This window comes from Amphiura filiformis, chromosome 2, assembly GCF_039555335.1.
Source record: "Amphiura filiformis chromosome 2, Afil_fr2py, whole genome shotgun sequence".
Lineage (NCBI taxonomy): Eukaryota > Metazoa > Echinodermata > Ophiuroidea > Amphilepidida > Amphiuridae > Amphiura > Amphiura filiformis.
In genome coordinates, this window is record NC_092629.1 from 54998189 (window position 1) to 55023822 (window position 25634).

At 37.8% G+C, this 25634-nt stretch overlaps 1 protein-coding gene across 2 annotated transcripts; it reads left to right on the forward strand.

Annotated features, from left to right (window-relative positions):
• Positions 1 to 8231: 8231 nt before the first annotated feature.
• LOC140146403 (carbohydrate sulfotransferase 11-like) lies at positions 8232 to 24468 on the forward strand. 2 transcript variants are annotated; one of them, XM_072168237.1, is made up of 6 exons: positions 8232 to 8423; positions 11755 to 11809; positions 12722 to 12876; positions 15296 to 15392; positions 16405 to 16745; positions 23488 to 24468. In XM_072168237.1, the coding sequence occupies exons 4-6, from the start codon at positions 15296 to 15298 to the stop codon at positions 24367 to 24369; spliced, it is 1320 nt and encodes a 439-aa protein (XP_072024338.1). In that variant the 5' UTR covers positions 8232 to 8423; positions 11755 to 11809; positions 12722 to 12876; the 3' UTR covers positions 24370 to 24468. The 2 variants fall into 2 exon arrangements, with proteins under 2 accessions (XP_072024338.1, XP_072024339.1); XM_072168238.1 differs by having other exon boundaries at positions 12722 to 12830.
• The last annotated feature ends 1166 nt before the right edge of the window (positions 24469 to 25634 follow it).

Sequence of the window (25634 nt, forward strand, 5' to 3'; positions counted from 1 at the left end):
TGGTGTTCAAAATGGGACCAAGTTTCAAAAAATGAGCCGAGGTGAGTTTTTTAAACTTGCTGATTTCTTTACGTTGTCAACGTTTTTTTTGGTAGATTTCTTTTCTTTTTATGAATGTAGCCAAGCAGCTCCAAGCTTGGAAAGTCATCAGGTTACGAAGTGCTCCATAAAACGAATAAAACGAAAAATAGATGATTGAAGTTGCTATTCTTGATTCATGACAATAAATAATTAAACAAAACTTTATCAGTCGTTTATTTTTAAAACTTGCTCGTCACGCGTGACTGATGAATAAGTTTGAAATGAATTTTGGTTAGAAACCCATGCACAGGCGTCAACATTGTGGGGGGATGATTGTATGGACCATCCCCCCTATCAAAATATTGGGGGATTTATCCCCCATCCCCCGGGATCTACCCCTATGGTCATTAACGCATTAGCTAAAAATTACCGTTTGGAGTTATTACTCACTGGAGTCATAATGTTACACCCAAATTGTAAAGTGCACACATTTTGTTGATTTGTAGCTTGAGATTACAAAATTGACCACTTAAAGGAGTATTTCGTGATCCTAGCATCCTCTTTTTATGACATTTTTCAGTACATATCCACGAAAAAAGCATATTCCCAAAATTTCAGTTGATTCCGATTTTGCGTTTGCGAGTTATGCATGATTATGTGTATTACACTGCTCCATAGACAATACGTTGTAATTTCGTTCTGGTGCACCAGCATTTGAAATTGGGGTTGGAAGATACCTTCCCCTAAATAACAGCTAATAACAGTATTGCGAACCTTCAGCATCCATGGTTCGATGTAGAGAGTCTTTCCTATTCAGAGGAAATATTGCAATTACACACCTTATTGCCTTTTAACAATAACCAATGACACTAGCACGTAATTCCAGTCAAGCACCAATCTTTAATCCTATTGTTGAAGAGGATAATAAGCTTATACTTATGTATAGCATTTATAAAAAGCTTAAGTCTTTGTTTGCTTTGGCTAAATCCTGTTCAAGTGGTGGGCAAACAACAATTGACAATGAGAGGACTTTCCTGAACCTCGTTCAGTTGGGGATGATTTGAAGTGACCGCCAATTATGACCATTTGATATTTAATACCAGCAATGTGGAAAAAAAAGAAAAAGTGCCAAAATAATGTACCCTTTTACGGAAGGAGCAAATTTTAAAAAGTTATAACTCCGCTTCTGCAGTACGAATGTCAGCGGCGAATGTCAGGTTATTATTTCCCAGTCTTTAAAAAAATTGCAGGCAGAGGTGGGAATCGATCTCGGTACTGTGCAAAACCACTAAGCCAACTAAATATCTGTTGTGAGATGCTTGACATTAATCTTTGATATTGCTTAATGGAATAAATCGCGGAATTAAATTAGTAATAAAAGAAGTATATAGATTCTTATTTAGCGGTCAAATTGGATAAAAGGGGATATATTTGTCCCTGCTCTAAAGAAAATATAGGTTAGAAAATTATCAAATAAATTTAAATTAAAAATTGAGATTTTATATTTATTTCTTTCACGAGGCGGCATTATCACAGACAAACACTGTATAAGCTAAAAACTCGACCCTCATCACTACATGCTGTCATAGCTCAATGGTAGAGCATCAGACTGCTAATGTCAATATCGTTGGTTCGAGTCCTCCTGCCAGCAATGGTTATATTTATAAGCTTTTATTATTTTAATGCTACGCTACAAATTTTTCATTTTTTTTCGTTTATTTATTTATTTATTTATTTATTTATTTATTTATTTTTATTTATTTATGTAAATAATTTGATATATTTGAAAGAGGTATTTGAGCAATTGAAATTTTGATTTTATAATCCTATGGGGTCATTTTGAACCCCCACCCCTCCCAAATTGCCAAACGCACACCTATGATTTTGCATCATACATGTCATCATCATAAAAAAAACCATTCTATGTATACCTCGCCGGCAACTAGACTACTATACAAAAAATATCACATCTTTCCTGCTCAATCAATATATTACAATACTTGCAAATAGATCATAGTTTACTAATCTAATCCTGTAATATAGACCTGTTATATCACCTGTAATATAGGTGATCATTGTTTATGGTTTGTTATTGCAGAGATTAGTGTCCGATCTCTGTACTGTAATGTAAATGAAGCATTGATATACAAGAAGAATCGACCAGGGCGCTATCTATTAGGGAAAGATAAACACTATTCAAAATATCAATAGACAAGAAGAAAGGGATGTAGAGATTTGTAATTGAGTCATGCATGATTTAACAGAAGGTTCTTTCCAAAACCCAAACGTAATGAGAACGAAATTCAAATTTCGCGATATCTTTGCTAAACGAATTAATCTGCAAGAAATATTTTGTACATAAACATTATGTAGCCAGAGTATTCCAGTGATATAAAAATCTCAACTTTTTTGAGAAAAGTGGGGGATGAGGTTGTGGATCACGAAATGCCCTTTTAAGGGGGCACTACACCCATGTGGTAAATTTGTGACTATTTTTACATTTTCTCAAAAAATAATTACACACTGGTAACAAAAGTTATGTATATTATTGGGGCAAGGAATCCAATTACTACACTGAAATTTCAGTGGCTCAAGACAAGCGGTTCAGTATATGGTCGAATCCAACCAAAAGTGTCCACGGGCCAAAAATGAAAGTCCGACATAAAAATGTCTCCACAATTTTTTCCTTTTGCCCATTGATTGATGACATATTGGCCTTATAGGAACCAAAAGTGCCATTACTAATCTTGAAAAATAAATCCAGGACGTGTGATAGTAAATGTGATATCAAAACCCAATGTTACCTACGAATACCACTAGGATGCTTTCACTATCGCAATACTAATCAACCTAAAACAAATGGAATATTCCCATTAACGCTTTTTTTCGTGTAATGTAGACCACAGGGTGTCAGGAAAATGCTAGCTCAACCAGAAAATATTTGTTTTTATTTTTATAACGCGATCAATATGATCTTAGTCAATTTATGCTAGTTTATTTTGAAAATGAAGTTTAGGTCAGTTTCTGTATTTTATTTATCAAATGAGTATGAATCAATTTACACATTGTATAAGAACGAGTATGATATATGTTTTCAAGAATATTAGGAATTATACGCATACACCTAACGCTTTATACAATGAAAAGGTGAATAAACCCGGGTATTCGTAGGTAACATGAGCGATTTAACAATATCTATATTGAGTTTATAGGTTTAAATTTTGCTATTATGGTAATGAATTAATAAAATGGTAGTTTTTAGATCTCTTTTAGATGGTACGTCCAAATGAATAAATGCTATTACCTTAGATCAAAATAATTTTGATGCTTTTAGCAAGATTTTAACCACTTCATTTTGATATACAAGTAGTTAATCAGCAATTTTACATAATAAATAATTGTTGAATGAATCCGTATATGGGTAATAATAGTGTCCTGGGGTACCGCTTAAAGTTTTTGACAATTAATTTCCATTGGTAGGGACACTTCATTACACATTTCATGTATTATGCTGTATTCGTAAGTAACATTTCAGTATTTGTAGGTAAGAATTAGACTTTTGGTGGATATCGCAATCAAAACTTCATTTTATAAAGCACTTTGAATGTATTATTTTCTTTATTTATGTGCGTTTATTGATACTTTAGACCCTATCATGTATTAATAATGTCGGTTCACAGCGGTTGAAAGAGGATTGAAGTAAGAAACAAAGGCACTAAAGTGACTTTAATTTGTAATTGCACACAAATCGCTTAAAACCGTTATTGCAGACTTGTGAAGTCCATCTTGGAGTCAGTTACGTATTGTGGCCTTTCGTTTGAGGGCAACTACAATTAGCTTTATACCAGGGTCCATGAATGTGTTGTCTAGATCATGAGACAATGAGAACAGTCGTTTTTTCCATGGTATTCGTAGGTAACCTATAGCGAAAACGTCAAAGTTACCTTCGAATAAATCAATTTGGACACAAATTACTCAGAAACCAGAAGGTCGGTAAACATTTAAAATGAAGCACACATGACAGTTGACAAATCCAAGTATTTATCCCTTCTAATCTTCTTTGAATCTGATTTTTCTTTCAAATGAGCAGACCGTCGTCTATTTCAGTACATATTTTTCACCAATTAAGCCGTATTCAGTTTTGCATGGTGGGCATGTATGTGAATTCGCAACTTTCATTGACATATGATTTGATAGCAAACATACAGGCCTTCGTTATGTACCAATATGGGCATTGGCATGAATGGCGGTGTTTCACAATACTGTCATGATGTCAAAGTGTATTCGTAGGTAACATTCGGTTACCGAAATTTACCTACGAATACTTGCTTTTATTGTTGACATCTCAGAAATATTTAAACGCAGGTTATTGAAACTTGGTAGAAATAAAGAGTGTATTACCCTGCACCTATTGCTTAACTATTGTTTACTATTCTCTCACTTTGTGGAAATGGCACAGCTTTTAACATGTATTCGGAGGTAATGCATATTTTTACCAAACCTACCTTTGTGCCATTTAGAATTTCTGGCAGCTAAACACAATAATAAAGATGTCCGAATGCAATGCATTTCAGTATTGGACATATCAAAGCTTGTATCAATTGCGCATTTATTAGTAATTTCCATTTTTTAAAGATATATCTAGTGCTATGAAAAATTGTATTCGTAGGTAATGTAAAAAATACCACTCAAAAATTATCACAAACAATTCATAATTATGTACAAATATGTGAAAAATTGAACAGGCAATCTTTGAATACACACCTTTCAGGAAATCAATTTAGATTAAATCCAATGACTTCTTTTCATAACTGATTTAGATGTTTTTAAAAATACTTTAAGAAATATTTTGAAAAAATGGGTAAAAATAGCATGTTTTGGGGTCTCCGTGTCTAAGTTTTTCACAGAAGGGGTCTTATTATATATGGCGCGAAGCGTATGATCAAGGCGAATAAACACAATACAAAAACGAATGCCAATTGATTAATACTTTTAAGTTATGGCCCTGAACATGCCGTGTACACTTTTCGTTGGATTCGACCATATAAGATAGGAAACAAGGTACATATTAGCGGTACCTTATTTCAGATCATAAATAACAAACCGCTTGTCTTGGTTCACTGAAATTCCAGTGTAGTAATTGGATTCCTTGCCCCTATAATATACAAAACTTTTGTTACCACTATGTTATTAGTTTGTGAGAAAAATGCAAAAATAGACACCAATTTATGCGATTTTGGAATGTACATGCCTTCTCGTACATTTTACCCCAGCATTTTACCCTCAACTTTTTTTGATCCCCCCTATTAAGGACAGAATTTTTTTTTGATCCCCCTTTTTAGGCCCCCAATATTTTCCAACCGCCCCCCCCCCACCAAAGTATTTATGAACACTCCCTAAGACAATTTAAAGGTTTTAAATTCGGGTAAGGGGGGGGACAAAGATTTTTTTGGCACGTCATAGGGGGGCACATGAGTTTTGGCACGTCAAAAGGTGGGGCAAAGATTTTTAGCACAGCCAAAGGGGGGGGCAAGCGATTTTTGGCAGACCATTTTGAGAATTCACCACCCAGGATAGGCCTACACATAATTATTGCACAGCCCCTGACATAGAAGGTTTCGGAAAAATTGCAACGGGTGCATTTTGCAGTGAACATGTTCAAGAGTGCTATAGAAAGAATTTGGCTATAGTACTCTGTCAGGTACCTAGTTCTACGATATTTATTCACCTTCCCTCCTATCACCACCCCCTCCACACCCTATCACATCTTTGTACACAGCACATCAAGCACTGAAACATGTACAACAACCCCGTTCCCCATACACGTACACCCCCATATCCTAAGAGGACCCCTCTTAATCTTCAATACTGGCCCCCTGGCCATAGGTAGCCTGACGGTATGCCCGTAACCAGGAGGGGGCAGGGGCGGACGCCCCGATCCCCAAATACCCCCAAAAGTTTTTTATGCCATTTTTCAAAATCCGCCCCAGTCCAAAAGGTCCAAATTTTGAAAAAAGGTCCACTTTTTCAAAATCAGACCCCCCCAAAAAAAAAACCTAGTTACGGGCCTGCCTGACGCTCCCCACTCTACGTCAACTACCAACTCCCAAACAAACATCTATTTAATTAAAAAACCTTGTGCACAATGACTTCAAAACCTTTAGGAGATTGTAGAGGCTGTGCAATTATTATGAGCCCCCCTCCCCGGGAGCGAAAAAAATCGCTTGCCCCCCCCTCTCGGCCAGCCAAAAATCGCGTCCCCCCCTCTCCGCCCGCCAACCCCCCCATTTGAACACTCGGCCAAATCTGTGGGATCCCAATTTGCAAACCAGAAATGGTCTAGGCAGTCAGGGTTGTAATAAGAGTGGACTTGTGACGTCATTATGTGGATTGTTTTCATGGCATTTCTCAATGATTAGGCCATATAAAATTAATATTTTGGTTCTCGTCCAGAGGATTTTCATGAATTGATGAGGGAGGGAGGTGTTTTTTTTGGTTTTTTTTTCAATGTAAAATCCGCATTGTCAGTAGTTTTCGGTCTTTTCCAACAGTGCTTGTGGAAACGATGAGGCACTTCTTTTTTTTTCAAATGTGAGATTCTGAGGGATAAACCCCCTAGAGTACCACAAAAAGACTTGGAAGTGGTCCTTGTTCTCTAATAAACTTATTTATATGTATGAAAAATTCATAAATCATTCCAAAGTCTAAAATAATTGAAAAATCTAAAAAAATCTGACAAATCCCAGAAAATGAGGAGGGAGGGGACGAGAACCAAAACATTAATTTTATACGGCCTTACATAAACACTGTACAGATGACTGCCGCTCGTATGTTGCGAGCGCAGCGAGCAGGAAAATTTGCATATTAAAGCGTTTCTGCACTTTTTTCCCATGCCTTTTAGAACATTTATTTTAAAAGGCGCCCCATGAATGTGTGCCAAAAATCACTTGCCCCTCCCTCTCGGCTTGCCGAAAATTGCTTCCTCCCTTTCGGCTCGCCAAAAATTTCTTGCCCTCACCCAGGCCTCATAATTATTGCACAACTCCCGAAATCTATACTCAGTATCTCCATTTCTGCATTTTCCTGCAATTTCTGTTGTTTCTGTTTGCTGTCTTTTACACCTGCCGGCACATCCCGTATACTTTCAACCAGGAAAGCCACCCCCCCATGATGGGTCGCTTTATAGCTTAGGTGACCCCAAATTGCTATGTTCGCTAGCGACTGCATGTCTGTTTACTCCCTATTCCAGAAAAATACAGAACTTAAATTTTTTGAATAAAAAAAATATTATCCTGTTTTGTCAAATGAAATGCCAATCCTTCAGTTAGTCCTAACTAGCAATTAAAGTCAAATTTTAATATTTAGCCAATTTTTGGAAATAAGGGCCAAACACATGCGTTTTATGGTGTTTTTTGTATGCTTTGACCCCGGCTTTGACAATCAAGCCCAAAGACTTGTACTAAGACTAATTTCAGTTTATGCTTCTAAAGTTTGGAAAAGACATGTTCTCATTCTTTCAACCAACCATTTGATTAAATTAACACAAATAAGTGAAAATTAGAGCAACATTTCGGCATATACTCAAGATTTTGAGTGCTTAGACAGTTAGACTTGGAACAAGTCTGTGATTTTTGTGACTCGATTGCCAGAAAACATGCCGAAAATACATGTTTTTGGTTTTTTTCAAGAAATTGGTAAAATAGTGAGCTTTTTCTTTTATCTCCTAGGACTAAATAATATATGATTGAGCTATGTTTCATTTGGCAGAACTTAATAGGCCTATTATATTTTTTTAAATCCCAAGCTGTATTTTTCTGGAATGGGGAGTAAATCCCGGGTATTATTAGGGACCGTTCACAAACACTTGTTTTCATAGCAAAAAAATGTCGCCCCCCTCCCCTTTACAGATCTCAAAAATTTCAGGGCACTTCCCCTTTTTTGGACCTGAAAATTATGGGTCAACCCCATAGGAAATCATATAAACTCAACTTTTTTCCATGAAAATTTGTGGTGATTTTTTCAGCCCCCCTCTCTAGGAGGGTCAAAACTTTAAGGCGCCCTCCCTTCTTTTGCTTCAGCCCCCCCCAACAAGTGTTTGTGAACACGGTCCCTAAATCCGTCGTGTATGGGATCATTTGACCCTGAAATTGATCCTTACATGTGCAGAGTGCTGGTATATTTTTAGAGAGAAGATATAAATTATCAGGTTGAAACACAAGCTACATTATGCGTACATCACACACACACACAAACATCGTGATATTATGCCACATATTACGTATAAAAGCGTGTTGTATTTCAGCGGCTGGATCACAATTCTATAAACTTATGGTTCTGAAACAGTAACGCCTTTGGAATTTAAAGGTCAACCTGTAGTGATGATTTAACTTCAAATGACGAATGTAAGTACAAATTTCCATGCTTTCTTTGGGGCTTTTTTCCAAAGTTTTTTTTTTTTTTTTTTTTTTCAGTACAGTACAGATTTCGAATAAAGTATAGGCCATGTGTTCTGAACTCGCCACCCGGGGACTCGCCACCCTTATTAGCGTAAACAAATATTATGAATTTGCGTCACATCACAAATATTATGAATTTGTGCACCAATCGAGTTTCAAATTACTAATTAGAATATCTCCACAATTAGCAAAAGTATACATTTTTGGAAAGCTGAAGGCATAAGGAATTTAAATATAGGCCTACACATTTCAACTCATTATACAGGGTGACCTTGAAGTTATACAGGGTGGAATAAACAAATTCCGGATAAAATATGGGTTATTCACTGCATATATTGCTTATTACTAAGGGGGGGTCACTCCCATTGTGGCCTGTCCCGGGTGGCCTGTACACCATCCGCGATAAGGGGTGGTGCAATAATTATGTGCACCCCCGGGGGGGGGGTGAATTCTCAAAATGGTCTGCCAAAAATCGCTTGCCCCCACCCCTTTAGCCGTGCCACAAAAATCTTTGTCCCCCTTATGACGTGCCAAAAAAACCTTTGCCCCCCTTTTGATGTGCCAAAAAATCTTTGCCCCTCCCCCTTACACATGCAAGATTTTGGGGAACCCGAATTCAAAACCTTAAATTGTCTTATCATATAGTGCGAGCGCAGCGAGCAGGAAATTTTGCATATTTGAATGTGTTCCTAACGTTTTCCGAAGCCTTTTTAGGGCAGAATATAGAAACGGTGCCCAAAATATCTGTGCCAAAAATTGCTTGCCCCCCCCTTTCGACCTGCCAAAAATCGCTTGACCCCCCTTTTGACCTGCCAAAAAATGCTTGCCCCCCCCTTTTGGCCTGCCAAAAAATCTTTGCCCCCCTATAATTCACCCCCAGGGGTACACATAATTATTGCACCACCCCTAATCAACTTTTGAAAAGCACCCTAAACAAGGATTTCACCCTTGGCTAAAACGACACCCTAAACAGGGATTTCATTCCTAACATCAAATTTCATACCCTAAATTTCATTTCCGCGTATTTAGAAATTGCAAATTGGTACCCTTTTGTCCAATTTTTCATGTTTTTGACACCCTAAACGCGATACGCGCGTATCGTACCTACCCACTAAAAACGACACTTGTTACGCGTTTTCATTATCGCGGATGGTGTACAGGCCACAATGGGAGTGACCCCCCCCCGGGCATATAATGCGAGCGCAGCGAGCAGGACATTTTGCATATTTAAACGTGTTCCTAACGTTTTCCTACACCTTTTTAAGGCGTAATATAGAAATGGTGCCTAAAATATCTGTGCCAAAAATTGCTTGCCCCCCCTTTCGACCTGCCAAAAATGCTTGCCCCCCCTGTGGCCTGCCAAAAATCTTTGCCCCCCTATAATTCACCAGACCGGGGTACACATAATTATTGCACCACCACTAACTTGCAGTATTAAACCGAAAGCAAACAACATCTATTTGGTTAGAGGTTAGGGGGAGCCTACTGACTTTGGAAGAAAAAAACTCACATCTGTTTGGTAATCTCGGAATACAGGGTGTCCCAAAGTATGTTAGAATTCGTCATATTTTGAACTGAAACATTTTACCCCTAACCCATTAAGACAAAGCAATTTTTGATTCCTCATCAAAATAATAATTTCCTTTCAAAAAATGTATATTTTGACTATGATAGGATAAGTAATAAATAATTTACAGCAACTTTTCGATTTTGAAGATATCCGCATTGCTTACTACAGTGTTTAATATGAAACGTAAATGTTTGTTTTTATTGGCTAAACCAATCATAAAGAGTTCAAAATGATTAAAAATAATTAGCAGAATTGTTTAGCTGTTAATTAAGACCAAAACCAAGTTTATAGCCCATAGAGTTTATGAGTATCGCTTCCCCATCCTCCGCCCCACCCCTGCCACCACCCTGACTGCTCGCAATTCAATCGACTACAGCTTCGTTAGTTAATTGTTCATATACAGGTTAGTTTGTGGTTTTATTTGGCTTTCAAATGAGACCAAAAAAACATGAAATTATCTTTTTTTGTTTAGCCGAGGAATGGTGAATTGAACAGATCATAATACGTAACACCGCACCAGTTTTGGGTGGTGAGTTCAAAACGCATGGCCAATAAGATAGGACCACTAGAAGTACAATAGTTATAATAATTTTTTGGTTATCTTTAAGAAATAATTGCAAATAATATCTTAAACCTCGTGTGAAAAGAATATAATAGATAGAAAATAGGCCTATATTTTTTTTCTTATTTTTTTTATTCCAAAAGAAGGTCCGGGTCCGGGCCTAAATCCAATGGCATCCATTTTTTAAAAACTTTGTAGGCCTATTGGGGAATTTTTAAGACACAACATGGTGTTGAAAATACTGAGGCTAGAGTTACAAACATATCCATTCCATTCCAATCGTTAAATGTCATTTAAGTTAAAATATAGGCCTGCCAGAAAAATGTGACATAAGGCAGCTATTGGATTTATAGCGCCTTTGGAAACCAAGCTCTCAATTTAAGAGACGCACCATTTAGATATTGTGGAGGGCTGGTTGTCTTTTTTTCAATTTTAATGTATACCTTTATACAGAGTTGGGTAGACATTTTTTTCATCTCACTAGTGGGCAAAGTTTTTTTTTCGTCTCACGAGTGCAGGCGATTTTTTTTCAAAACACTCCCCAGCCCCCTCCCCCGTAATATCGAATGGTTTGTCCCCAAACTATTTTAACATCAATTTCAAGGTCATACGATACAAAGATATTACATGGTATAACGTAGGCTTATACAAAATTAACCTTATTTGACCCATTGCACTTCTTGTATGCTTGCATGTCTGGGATTGTAATAAACTCGACTGTCACTTTCCTTAAAGTAGGGGCCTGCATTGGATGCTGGGGTTGGATATAATATAGCCTACAACATGAACTATTAGTATTACTATTATGACCATTTGATTCTCTAGGAAGAAGTGGAAGGCTATTATTAGGGTCAGTCAGATTTTTTTTTCGCTGCCTTTTTGGCGACGATTTTTTTTTCACCGCCATTCTTCAATTTTAATGCATAGGCCTACTTTTATTTCAATAAACTTCATATTGAAGATATGGGGACCTAGATTTTTACATTTTTTTTTCAGGTTTTTGGGAAAAAATCTATAGGGCCTAGATATCGTCGGCTTACATACATTACACAAGGTAGGCCTACATATAACATTTATAGATTTATTATACAATTTACTTAGCTTTACTTTACTTCGAGGACTTCATATCAATTTTGTTTTTGCAGATAACATTTAAAAGGAAACTTAACTACAATGCATTCATTGTGGACATCAAAAGGGGTAAGTAGCCTACTGTATTTTGTATTTTTAAATACAGATTTTAAAATCTTGATGACACTTACACTTTAAAACATAAATTTGAAAAAAAAAAATTATAGATACATTTTTTTACTGCTATTACTGGACCTCAAGTCAGACATTTTTAAGCAAATCTTGATTTCATGTAAATGTAATAATGCCTTCAAGACAGAATAAAAATGACTAGTTTGCGTCTGACGTCAGGGCAATGGCGAGGCGTGATTGGTTGCTGACATGCGCAGTACGCCAACTAGTCTTTTTTTTAGTTCGGTCTCAATTATACTAATACCTAACCTCGTTCAAGGTTAATTATTATATAATTCGCATTTTGTAAAGTTGATAATAAAATGGAAAACATTCACCGCAAGAAAATAATACATTTAAAACGAATAGCAAGAATGTAATTGTTTTTGTTTTTTGACATCGATAAAATTATCTTTAAATATTATCTTCTACTTTAAGGGATCGGATAGCAACGTTTGCACAGTATTTTTCTGGGACATGTGATTAATTATTTGATATCATCAGGACATTCCTCGTATTCAGAATACAATTTGGTGTATCTGTTGTGCTCTCTTGTCCCACAAAAGTAGGCTTACTGTGCAAACGTTGCTATCCGATTCTTTAAGATTAACCCTATGAGAACTACCTGCCTATTGGTCAAAAAGAAGTTTTCATTATCAATTGGACCAATCAGCAACATTGTTAGAATAATTTCACCACGGAAAAAAATTGTGGTGAATTATTTTGCAAAGCCGTCCATTCAGATTGGTGATTAAAGTAAAGATATCACGTAATTGACCAATCAGAGGCAATGTTAAATCGGCAGGTAGTGCTTCAATATAGCTAATAAGTTATTTTTCTCTAATTTTATCATTCTGACTATTACTATAGGAAGCCATGCCAAAGGTCATGATGACACATATTGTAGGATGATGATGATGGTGATGATGTTTTCAGCCAACGAACATCGAGAAATGCTTTATCTTTGAACACAGCAAAGGTTCAGATACATCTTTGAACACATCAAAATCATTTAAACTATTACGGTAGGGCTATTAAGCCCTTCACAATTGATTCCGAGTTTACTGTTCAAGATTTTTAAAATAGGACGAGGTGACTTTTAATTATTAATTATCTATTATTTTCTTTATTTAGTTTAGTATTAGTTATCACAACCAATTATCAACCCGTTTTGACTGGGAGCCGGCATTTAATTATTTTATTACTAATGCTAACTTTTACACATAGTATGGTGCAATTATGCTGTTTGTTTATTCATCATTATTGTTGATATGATTCATGTTAGAAAGTAGCAAGTAAAAGTCATTAAAAGCAAAGGACAAAATGCAAAATATAAATAAAATGATTAAATATTTTGCAATTTTCAATTTTGGACGCGGGCGGTTAACAGTAAACTAAGAATTGATTGTGAAGAGCCTTATACCAGGGAAGTTTCTTGGTACCCCATTTATTTGACACCCATGTGTTAGGATGAACATGATGGCCGATGCTGGTTTCACCCCATCGTTACCGTATCATGTATGGGAAGTAATCATGGTAAATTGGTAATCTGAATACTATATAGTATAATTTAACTATTCGCTATACGGCTCCGGAGAGTACCAACTACATTGATAGACGAGTCAATTTAGGGAGTGATCGTTATTTATGGCAGGGGGGGGAATGGGTAAATTTAGGGGGGAACGCGAAATTTTTTTGTGGTCTTGAGGGGGGAACCTGAAATTTTTAGTTGAAACAGGAGGGGGGGTTGTTAAAGGTTAAAGGGTGAAAATTGGGGAAACAAGGGGGGAACGCGAAAATTTTGAGCGGACGCGAGGGGGGAACGCGAAATTTTTTGTCGATATTTTTGCCAAAACACCCATTCCCCCCCCTGCCGTAAATAACGATCGGTCCCTTAGTACCAAAATCGGCGCACCTGCAACTCAAGAACTATACATCGGAGATACGGTACCTTTATAGGTTAAACTATACTTTTTCTGAATCCTAATAATGAAAGGAATACAATAATGTGATTTTTTATCCACATTCCCCCAATTTTGAAATTTGAGACATTAACATTTTTCCCCTGTGCCTTTTTTGGCCTTTTTGGATATGTTGTTCAGGAGGGTACCGGTATTTAGAGTCACTAGGAAGCAAAAACATTGTGTTCAATTTTCGTCTAGCTTTATACGTAAATTAACTCGTCTATGAGTTAATCTGGACTCAGAAATACACGAAGTCAACCAAGGTCTACACATAATGTACCCTATCCTTTACTATGGGAGAAAACTGGTGTATTTAATTCTAAATGGGTATCGAAATAGTAAATGTGTATCCAAATCCAAGAAGAGGCAAAGGTTTTATTTCCTGTATTTGGGGTTGTTCTGCGACTGACAATCTATATAGGTCTATATATAAACCAAGAGGAACTGAAACCATTTTAAGGTACGGATTATGTGGCATATTGTTCACTTATGGGCTGTGTAATAATTACCGGTATGAGTGAGGGGGAGGGTTCAAATGGCATGCCAAAAGCTGCCGCCTCGGCCTGCGAAAAAGAGCCTTCCCCCTCCCCCATGCCCCTCCCACCCTTCCAAAATATCTCCCCCTCAACGCATGGCATATCCACATAGGTAAATTCTGTCAATTATTTATATTATGAATGAATATAAGGATGGTCTTCTACAACGCAAGTTCATGACAATTATTAACGCTGTCCTGAAGTCAGCGATATACTCCTAACAAAAGCTTGATAGTTCCAAACATGTCCGCCGACGAACCGCTACCAACCCGCTAAAAAGTTACTAATTACTATGACTGACTATAGTTTAATATCAATTCTTTATTTAGACCTAACGGGAATTAAATTCAATATTACTACAAAATAAAATGAAATGAAATAATCACGCCAAATGAAATTTCTGCTGTTGAAAAAAAATAAACGTCAGTTAAGGGCTCTGATATGAATGTTTCGATAGTATTTTTTGTGGGACATGAGAGCACATTTTTACCGCAAAAGAACTAATTTTTGTGGATGTTTCTGGAACAAAAATCCACATCTTCAATACGAAATGTCACATATTTCAACATGTTCAATTGACCGTCGGCTTTTCATCCCAGCTATATATATACTTTAAGTAGGCCTATATATCATTAAATTTAGAAAGGTTACTCCGAGGACCTTTAAATATCAAAAATATCAATTTTTTTTATCATTTGCCATAAAATGTGTAGGCCTATTATATCGCAAATTAAAAAAAAATCAAAATTATTTGATATCAAAAGGACATTCTTCGTATTCAGAATGCAATTCGATATGTCTGATGTGCTCTCATGTCCCACAAAAATACTGTCCAAACGTTCATACCCCATCCCTTAATAATTTCCGTTTCTACCTAACTTTCAAATTGATAACACCTTTGTTCAGTTGGCCCTTATTTGTAATTATTTCTGTCTTTATTTCAGATGTTTATCCGTGGGGCGAAGAAGCTCCTTATTGCTGTAGGGATATTTGTGGTGTTCTATTTTTTGTTTTTGTTGTTCCTTAACACTAACAAATTAGGTAAGTATAATGCCCCCGTCGTACTTTCCTGCCGTTTGCCGCTGCGGCAAACAGCATGACGTACCCTGGGGGGGGGGGGGGCACTTCAACTTTGGAGGTGACGCGTAGGCCTATGTAGGGCTGTTAAGACCCCTTTTTCAGCATCGCTGTTACCCAAAGACTTTTTCTATTTGATCTGTCACCCAAAGACCCGTACAAGTTCAATTTAAACAGCAACTTTCATTTTTCACTGATTTTATTACTTATTTTGAAAAAACAATGAAATTTGAAGCCATTTAGAACTAGAAATTCGATTTTCGAGGTTTTTGGCGCTGTTTCGGCTCTCACCCAAAGATTCCATTTAAAAAAAAGGTCATGTTCTCACCCAATGACCCCATATTTTTTACATTTGCTCTCACCGAATGCCAAAAATCATGCTCTCACCCAATGACCCCATATTTTTTACATTTTGCTCTCACCGAATGCTCCTTGGTGCGAAAGTGCCAGCCCTACACCTATATCCATTTCATATTGAAGTCCCCCCCGGGAACGTATCAACCAATGACAAGCCTTGATTGTGTCCATTTGTCTGCAATGCGCGTACGCCACGCCGCTCAACGGCAAGCGGCATGGTAGTATGAAACCAGCATAACAGTAGAGGGCAAATTAACCCGAAACATCATAGCCATAGGTAATATCATGAATACCGGTAGGTAAAAACACTGGGCAGATTTGTTAAAATGTTCCTGATCCCAATAGCAAAATATAAATAAAGTAGGCCTGCTTAGTAAATATTATTTACCAATATTATATCCAATATGACGGCGACTTTTGAGATATATACCGGGGGGGGCACTCACTAAAAATGGGTGACGGGGACACTGATCCCCATTTTGCAACTCCCTCTCACTCAATGCCCCCAATTTTGTTTTAATGAACTCCCTCTCACCCAATGACCTCCTTTTTTGTTTTCCTGTCACCAAAAGACCCACTTTTTTCATTCCTTTTGATATTTTTCATTTCACGTGTCCAGATGCTCATACTAAAGATCAAAACCAACAACGAATCCGCTATGGTGCTTTCAAAAAACCGTCATCAAAACGACGTACCGTAGAAGTAAACACTAAACATGATCAACCCTTGATAACCGAACCTACAAAGAAGGGTAAACCTTCTCCGATAAAAGAAATGAACATGACACCTACAATGAAACTTGTAATGAAGGAACTCCAACCAGAGCAAATGTTGCCAGATGATCAAGGTGCCATTGGGAAAGTTAAGAAGAAAGGAAGATTGCCCATTGACAGTTCTAATCGGCAAAGGCAACGCTTACAGATGCAACCGTTACTTGCCGGATTTGACAGCGATGATATGGTAAGCATTAAAAACTATTGAAGACCGAATTAAAAAAAGACTAGTTTGCGTCTGACGTCAGGGCAAAGGCGCGACGTGATTGGTTGCTGACCTGCGCAGTACGGCATTTTTAGTCTGGTGGACAGAACGTCATACGCATACTAGTCTTTTTAGTTCGGACATTTAGAGCTAGAGATGTATACTTTACCTGTTCACTACACCAGCACCACTTCCACCACCCAGTCGTAACCACTGCCACCCATCAACTTCCGTGAACACCACCACCACCCGGCTCACCATGCACTGATGTCGTCACACCAACTAAACTGCTAGTAGGAGTATCTAGTTAACAAATAAAAGTCCTGGTAAAATGACACGAAACCCATTATATTGATATTATCATAATGATCATATCAAACTTCGTTCATCTTACGGCAAATTGCATTGAAATTACATATAGTTAAAACATTATAGGCCTACCTTATAAAATACAATATTATAAATAGAATATACGATACAACGATACAACCCGGGGATACAACTTAGAGATGAGAGCTAGCTGGACACACAAACTCATTTCTTATGCAGGCGTCTGGTGAGATATAAAATTGCGGTAAACCCTCTTGAAACAGATTCGTCAGGATCGTTCTTAGTTCATTAAAGAAGAAAAAGTGCTTTTTCAGATCCAATTATGCTGGTATTTACTCAGAGATATTTCAATTCCTATATATCAGGAATCTTGTTCACTCTGCTGTGGTGTTCCTCTCCGTCTCATAATTGACTATACGGACTCGATAGGATACAACAGGCCTTCTCATCTAGTTTATTTGAAGTGCCAACTGGGAAATTTTAGTGATCATGAAGTGCCAACATGTTATTGTTTAGGGAGCATTTTGTGAGGGAGCGTGTGCGCGATCAAGCGCATATAGCGGATGGGGTCCAGGAGGCCCGCGCCTTATGGCCACTGTAGGGTTCCAGTGTGAAAGCCAGAGCCGCGGGGGTCCAGGGGGCAGCGCCCCCGGAAGCGCTGAGATTTTAAGGCTATCTAAAGGCTCAGATGTGGTATTTTCACCACTTTTTTATAAACAATTTATGAGGAAAAAACTAGTCAATTTACCGTGCGTCACTTCATGCGCCACTTCGACTAACTCCAAGCGCCACAAGGGCCGCCAGTTGAGAAGGCCTGGGATACAATGTATCCCGTTCTTTAGCGGATATCATAAGACCCGTAGGCCTACTTCTTGTCACCATGTGCTTAACTCAAATCAGCTAGCAAACGATTTAGGGGAAGTAACCACCAAGGAAGACGAATGCCTCATTTCGCATGATGTGGTGTCCCTTTTCACCAACACTTATCGAGATCACCTAAGACATCATTCGTCGGAAATTTTAGCAAGATCCTGCTCTCAAAAAACCGACGCTTCTCAATGCGGGTCTCAATGTCGATGATCTCATGGAATTAGTTAAATTTATATTAACCATGACGTACTTCACTTCGAAGGGCAACATATACCAGCAAAAGAAAGGGATGGCAATGGGCAGTCCTCCAAGTCCCATTACAGTAGATCTCTTTATGGAATGGCTGGAAGAGGAAGCTATTGCAACAGCTCCGCTCACTTGTAACCCAAACACTCTGGAAAAGATATATTGACGACGTGCTAGAGATCATCAAGCGTGTACAAGTAGACAACTTATAGCCATATTATAACATTTGCTGAGGAAGACGCCCTCACTGAATTTTTTAATTCCTTTTTACACGATTAAATTGTACTTTATTAAACCAATATACCCTGCAAAAATCAAGACTCTAGGTGCTGTAGTTTTCTCCAAATCCGAGATTTTGAATAAAACGCCGAATCTTGCGCTTTATTATTACGATGGAATTATTAGTCGAACGCATACACGATGTTCATAACACACACATGACACAGTACGTACACGGCGTGCGGGACGGTGATATACACAACAAAGGGTCGTACCACAACCATGACAACATGACCGAAGGAGTGGTTCGTATTGGCGACATGTGCGCTGGTAGTAAATTCCAATTTTCTTTGCTTTGCCGTAGTTGTTCGGCTCAAAAATAAAAGGGGATATATCTGACAGTAAAGGCTAACATTTTATGGCAAAGAAATGCTAATCTATTTTGTTTGAAAATGTTATAATATGGCTTTAACTAAACACCTCAACCAAGTAGATATCCACAAGGTAGTATTGAGTTCACCTACGAGGACGAAGAGGAATCTCAGGTAGGATGTCATTCTTAGACGCTCTTATCATCAAGAAACCAGATGGCACGACCAAACTCTGCAACAAGAAACCAACCCCATACAAACCAATATTTCAACAATTCTAATCCTATCACCCTCTTCACCAGAAGTTAGGAGTAGTGAGAACCTTGCTCGACAGGAAGGATAGCATAGTTACTGAGCCAGAAGATCGGCAAAAACAGGAGTTGCACATCAAACAAGCTCTCAAACAGTGTGGTTATCCGGCATGGTCCATCAACAAGTTGAAAGAGATCCAAACCAAAGAAAATGCCCTCCAATGACAGCAAAGAAAAGAACAAAGGTTTTGTGGTCATTCCATCAGAGCGCGTTTCCAGGGTTTTAAGAAACACTGTTTTCCTCTTGTTTCAAACCCCACCACACACTACGAAATTTGCCTGTGAACCCTAAGGACAAACGCGACCCATTGCAGACTGCCGAGGCAATGAGGTCCCGTGCCAAAACTGTCCCAAAACATACATTGGTGAAATAGGTCGCTTGTTCGGCACAAGACTTTCAGAATACAAATCAGAAACTGAGAAAATAAGTGCATAAAGCTTTACCAGGGCTCAAAGAAAAGTCTCCACATCAGAAATCCACAAATCAGCAATAACAGAACACGTACGTAGCAGCCGAAAATTGCATACCGTATTTGGGTGGGAGGAGGCACATATCATTGACCAAGAATAAGCAGACAAAACAAAATGCTGGTTGAAGGAGGCAATCTGGATAAGTAGGGGGCAGAACACCAAGACTAGGGGCTTACAAACAAACTAGACGAGATTTAAGATCAACTCATCAATAAACGGCAACCATGAAGTTTGGAAACGTCAGCAAGACCCAACAGCGTTTCATCAAACATCTAGATAAAACACCACAACAGATCAGAGTGATCGAGATTCCTTATAGGAATTGATATATTTCTGAATATGTACCAGCATAATTGGATCTGAAAAAGAACCTTTTCTATTTAATTGCGGTAAAACCTGTAATAGTTCTGTATCGGATTTCCTTTTGTTCTAGTTGTGGAGCTGAATTGCATGGTTATAAAAGCAAATCATACTGAATACCTCTCAGAGCTCAAGTAAGGGGGAAAACTGCAACACGTCACTATCCACTATCATCAGTGGTTATAAGACCAAGACTTTGCAAAGCCCAAGGTTAATATGTGTTGTCAGCGTCAAGAATGATACGAGGGTCTCCCTTTTAAAAGAGCTTTTTAAAATGTTTTCAAGGGCTAAACATCTACCAAAAAGTAATTACCCTCCCCCTTTAATTATTGGTCATTATTCTTAAACGGTTGATCGTATGCCAAATTTGGGATATGCAGTCGAAGCAGAATTTGTGTCTGCGCATTGTGACACCTAATTTGTTGCAATATTCCCAACAATGAAATGAAAGTCACCCAAAAGTTGCAGCAAAATCCTATTGCCTTGTATCCATTGAAGGAAATCTGTTCAGCTCTCATAGGATTATTCTTTTTGTTTCATGCATTTGAGAGAATCAAAACATGTGATAATCAATAACAATTGTCACATCAGTAATCACTATTCATGTAATGTCAAATTGAAGCATGAAGATTTCAATATTTTTTTCTGTCCAACATTAAGGTCTTAAATGGCCTACAATTGCAAGTTGTCGTTTTAGTAGATAGATTCAAAATTTCCTGATTGGTAGGTGATCACAACAGATGTAACCCTTGGTCTTTCACTTCTTGTGACGTTTTTGGGTACAGAAAACATTGAACTAGTAATGTTTTAATAAGGGATTAAGTAAACAATGACCGCTGATGTGAATAACGAATGACAATTCTATTGATTATCACAAGTTATTACCTCCATTATCCGTGTTCTATAAGCTGCATATCCTATCAACGACTGCTATACCTTGTTTAGGACTTTAAAAAGAAGTACCTGCATGTGCAACAATGAGTGTTTCAAAATAGCCCGCCAAAGTCATGCAGGTAACTCCGAGGTCGTGCATTGAATTGGTTTGAATGAGGAATATTACGGGAACTAGCGCCTGTTGTTAGAAGTCACACATGAGTAAAGTGGATAACCTCTGTTCACGAAACAAGATGAATTATGATATGAGCGCCGAAAACATTTCCTTATGGATACTGAATACAAGCAACAGGACTTTGCTGCAACTTTCAAATCTTGGGTTACTTTCATTTCAATGTACGCTGAGACATTAATATTGGGACCATTGTAACAAATGAGATGTCATAATGCGCAGAAATAAATTCTGCTTCGACTGCATATCACAAATTTGGCATAATGATTAACCGTTTATGAATAATGACCATCATTTAAAGGCGGTAATTAATTTTGATACCTGTAGATGTTTATCATAACGTCTTTAGTCGATCAGTCCTGTACTGGCTAAATAACCTTCCTCCGTCACAGGAGAGTGATTTTGAACAGTTATACGCCGTGCTTACGATTACGACGTATGGGAATCGCTACCTCTCTAGTATAGATTACTCTTTATATAACGCATACAAAGTTTCTTGTCAATTTTGATTGGCCAACCGCTATTGATTATTTTTGCTACTTTTATCGGCTAGCTGCAAAAGGACTAGTCATTTTTCCATTGCGCGGAGGCGGAGCTACCATAGCAATGCTGACAGACGCGCGAGATTTCCACCTCGACTCGCCAATTATAGGTGCGGGCACGGTTACTTCTAAAATAAATATGCATTTAGATATCTTTTGATTTATTTTGTTTTCCTGGTGATTTATAAAAAGTGGAAGCAAGGGAACTTATTTATGAATTATATAAAACAAATATTGAATGTTTTTGGTGAATATGAACTGTTCCATTCAACTCAGCATAGCCTCGTTGAATGGAACAGTCCATATTTCACATCATGATAATTTTCTTACCATTGAACTCATAAACATTCAATCAATATACCTTGTGTAGGAAATGGTCTTGATCATATACCGTATTACTTGTGGTTTACGCCGCAATCTCTCGGGGTGAATAGTTTGGAATGCGATTTGTCTTGTGACTACCAGTAAAACAGTTGTGCAACTATGTACAATGACCACCTTAAGGGGGTACTACACCCCTGTGGTAAATTTTTGACAATTTTTTGCATTTTTCTCAAAAAATAATAACACACTGGTAATAAAAGTTATGTATATTATTGGGGCAAGGAATCTAATTACTACACTGAAATTTCAGTGACTCAAGACTGTATATGATAGAAAACAAGGTAGGGGAGAGCGGGGAGTGTTCGCCCTATTTTTTTCTGACCAGCTTAGCGATGTCAATTTTAAGGTTATGGATGACCTGATTAGCCCATGTGAAAGCCCTATGTCTTAGCTATATACGGCCACAATCCCAGAACTATAGGCCTTACAATAGCAACAGGATAGAGCAAACAAAAAGTTTTGCAAAGTGGCGAACTTGCCCCATATTGGGGCAGGTTCGCCCATATGGTGGGGTAAGTTCACCCTAATCACAAAAAAGGTTTAAACATTGCATAACAATAACATATTCAATGCAAACATTTAGCAAGAGTATACAGGGCATTCATTCTCTTCTGGGGAGTCACTAAATTTGTTGCAGGGGTCGGGTCAGGGTAAAATGGAGGGGTCCAAAGTGAGTTTAAACGTATCATGTTTACAACTTCGGGGAGAAATGGATTAGGACATAAACGGTGGTATGAGTAATACCGATATCACATAACTTTAAAAAAACATGTTTTCAGTAGTTTTACCTTGTTTAATGGTTTAATTATCAATATTTTGCATAATACGCTGATGGGGCAGGTTCGCCCTCCAGTTTGGGGTAAGTCCGCCCGGGGAAGATATAGGGCGAACATGCCCCATCCTCAAAAGGGCGAACGAGCCCCTTGTGCACATTTTGTATTTTCTTCGGGGTATGCAAAACACAAATCGAATAAGGAGTTTATAACTGCATTAAATCTTTGACAAATCCCATATGTTCCCAATACAGATTTCCATTAAAACCATCTGTATATATGTATCAATGATAATACAACATTATGAATGCAAGAAAAAATTACGTTTTGGTGTAATTTTTTTGTTTTGGCTGCAGTTCGATGAACACGTCCCTATATGTCGCGTAGCTAATATGAGAAGTTTATAATGACCTATGTCACCTAATTTTGACATCACCAAATTCCCTGATAGCCGTAGTGCTGAGAAACAAGGGGTGGGCGAACCTGCCCCTAGGGCGAACACTCCCCGCTCTCCCCTACATTCTAGCGGTACCTTATTTCTTATCATAAATAACAAACCGTTTGTCTTGGGTCATTGAAATTCCAGTGTAGTAATTGGATTCCTTGCCCCTATAATATACATAACTTTTGTTACCACTGTTTTATTAGTTTTTGAGAAAAATGCAAAAATAGACACAGATTTATCGAGGGGTGTAGTACCCCCTTAACAACTACAATTTGTGTCAAACATAATGTGCTATTGTATTTTTCTTATTACAGTTTTGTATATTTTCCTTTGCAGGATGATATGACCGATATTGTAAAGTGGGAAAAAGAGCAAGCAAATCGTGTGCACAAAATGCGTGAAACTTGCCGGTCCCTTTCACCTAGTAGTAAACCATTGTCACAATGGCTGAAGGTGCACCATGCGCATCTGCGACATATACTTGTCTCCGACGAATACAGAACTCTTTACTGTTACGTACCTAAAGCTGCTTGTACCAACTGGAAAAAAGCTTTCCTCTATCTCAACGGCATGGTTGAGAACGAAGATGAAGCGAGACTTTTGGCTCATAAGCAGAACAAACTTAACAAGACTACTTTGGCTAAGTATTCAGAGGAAGAAGCGTTGTTTAGGCTGCAGAATTATTCCAAGTTTATATTTGTTCGTAATCCCATGACAAGAATTCTATCAGGATATAGAGAGAAATTTGCTCTCTCTGAGAGGCGAGGCAGAAGAAATTGGTCTGTCAATTTAGGAAACGCGATCCATTTCCAATTTAGCAACCATACTCTGACTAACTTTAGAGATTTGCCTAGAAGTGGGTTTAACGTCTCGTTCAGAGAATTTGTGCGATATTTAGGCTCCAAACGAGCGAGGTTTGATTTACCTGGGTCGGAGCATTGGAAACCAATGACTGATATGTGTTTTCCATGTCACGTTCAGTACGATGCTATCGGGAAATTTGAAACTTTTGATTTCGATGCGAAACAAATATTACGTACTTTAAAGAGAGATGATTTACAAAAAGTAGTTTTAGAGAAATCGGATCATTCGACTGGGTCATCTGGTGGTGCGACTCTACGAAAGTATTATTCAGAGTTAACACGATCTGAAATGAAGGGTTTAAATTGGAGATATAGAACAGACATATCTTTGTTTGGGTACATTCCATTTAAATAGCGTATGCGTATTTCCGTAAGTGCGCACGTCTGTAAAGTTTTATAAAATAAAAATTCCTTTAAAAAGCACCCAATGTGAATTGGCGTGATGTGATGAAAAGCAGCCGTTAGTGAATGTAATTTTTTTCTTTGAATGAATTCACCTCTTCGGTAAATCCCATAACCCTTTGCGAGTACACCTGAGAACTCGTCATTTTACTGCGCATTGCAAGTCGGCGTGACGTAAAATGACGAGTTCTCAGGTGTACTCGCAAAGGGTTATGGGATTTACCGAAAAGGTGAATTGTAAACAACAGTCAGTATGCTTCGACTATATTTATAAATACGTATTTATAAATACGCATGTGATCCATGGGCACGACATACCAAGACCAGCAAGCGTGACCAAATCCTCATGCATTGACCACTATACAGAAAAGTAAGGGTATAGGAACTCTGTAGATAAATATCATCAAATTTAAGTATTAATTGAATAGCAAAATTCATTACACATGGGGGGATTCCGAATTTGTAATATGTTATCAAAAACAACATTTTGAAAGTATTTGACGACTAAAAAAAATTCAACGACGGAAACGTTTACAATATAATCACAAAGTTGAACAAAATAGAAAATTTTGTGCTGAACGGTAGTCTCATGTTGTTCCGTCTTTGCATTCAAATGCAGGCGGCATAGGACACGCAACACGGACGTACGAGGCTGGCGAAGATACAGGGCTGACAGCCCCATTCACAATACACGGTTAGCGATTATAAATGGACAATTAACATACTTGCAGTGGGGTACTTTGCAGAACCCCACCGGTTTTAGAGTAAGATAATTTTGCTTTGACACCACATAACAAATTTAGAATTGTTTGTGAAGATTTCATGATTATGTGTTAATCCAATGGCGACGTCAAAATAGCGATATCGCATCCACCATCATCTGTTCAAATGTATAGGAAGACCGCGCGCCCGCTATGTAGAAGATCACTTCGAGACTTACTGTCTACAAGCTGTTATGGCAGCGCGGAGGTGGTCACGTGCGTATTTATAAAAACGTATTTATAGATATACTGTGCCAATAAAGTATCCTTACACTTGGAAAAATAATCACAATTTCAAAACTGAACAATAATGGGGTAAATTTGTTTTTTTAATAGATGCACTATCTAATCATGCACATTATGACAACATTATGAGTAAACCATTGGACTTGTAAGTATAATTTACCAATAGTATGATATCTAAAGTCCTGATGAACTTTAAATAATATTCAAGGAG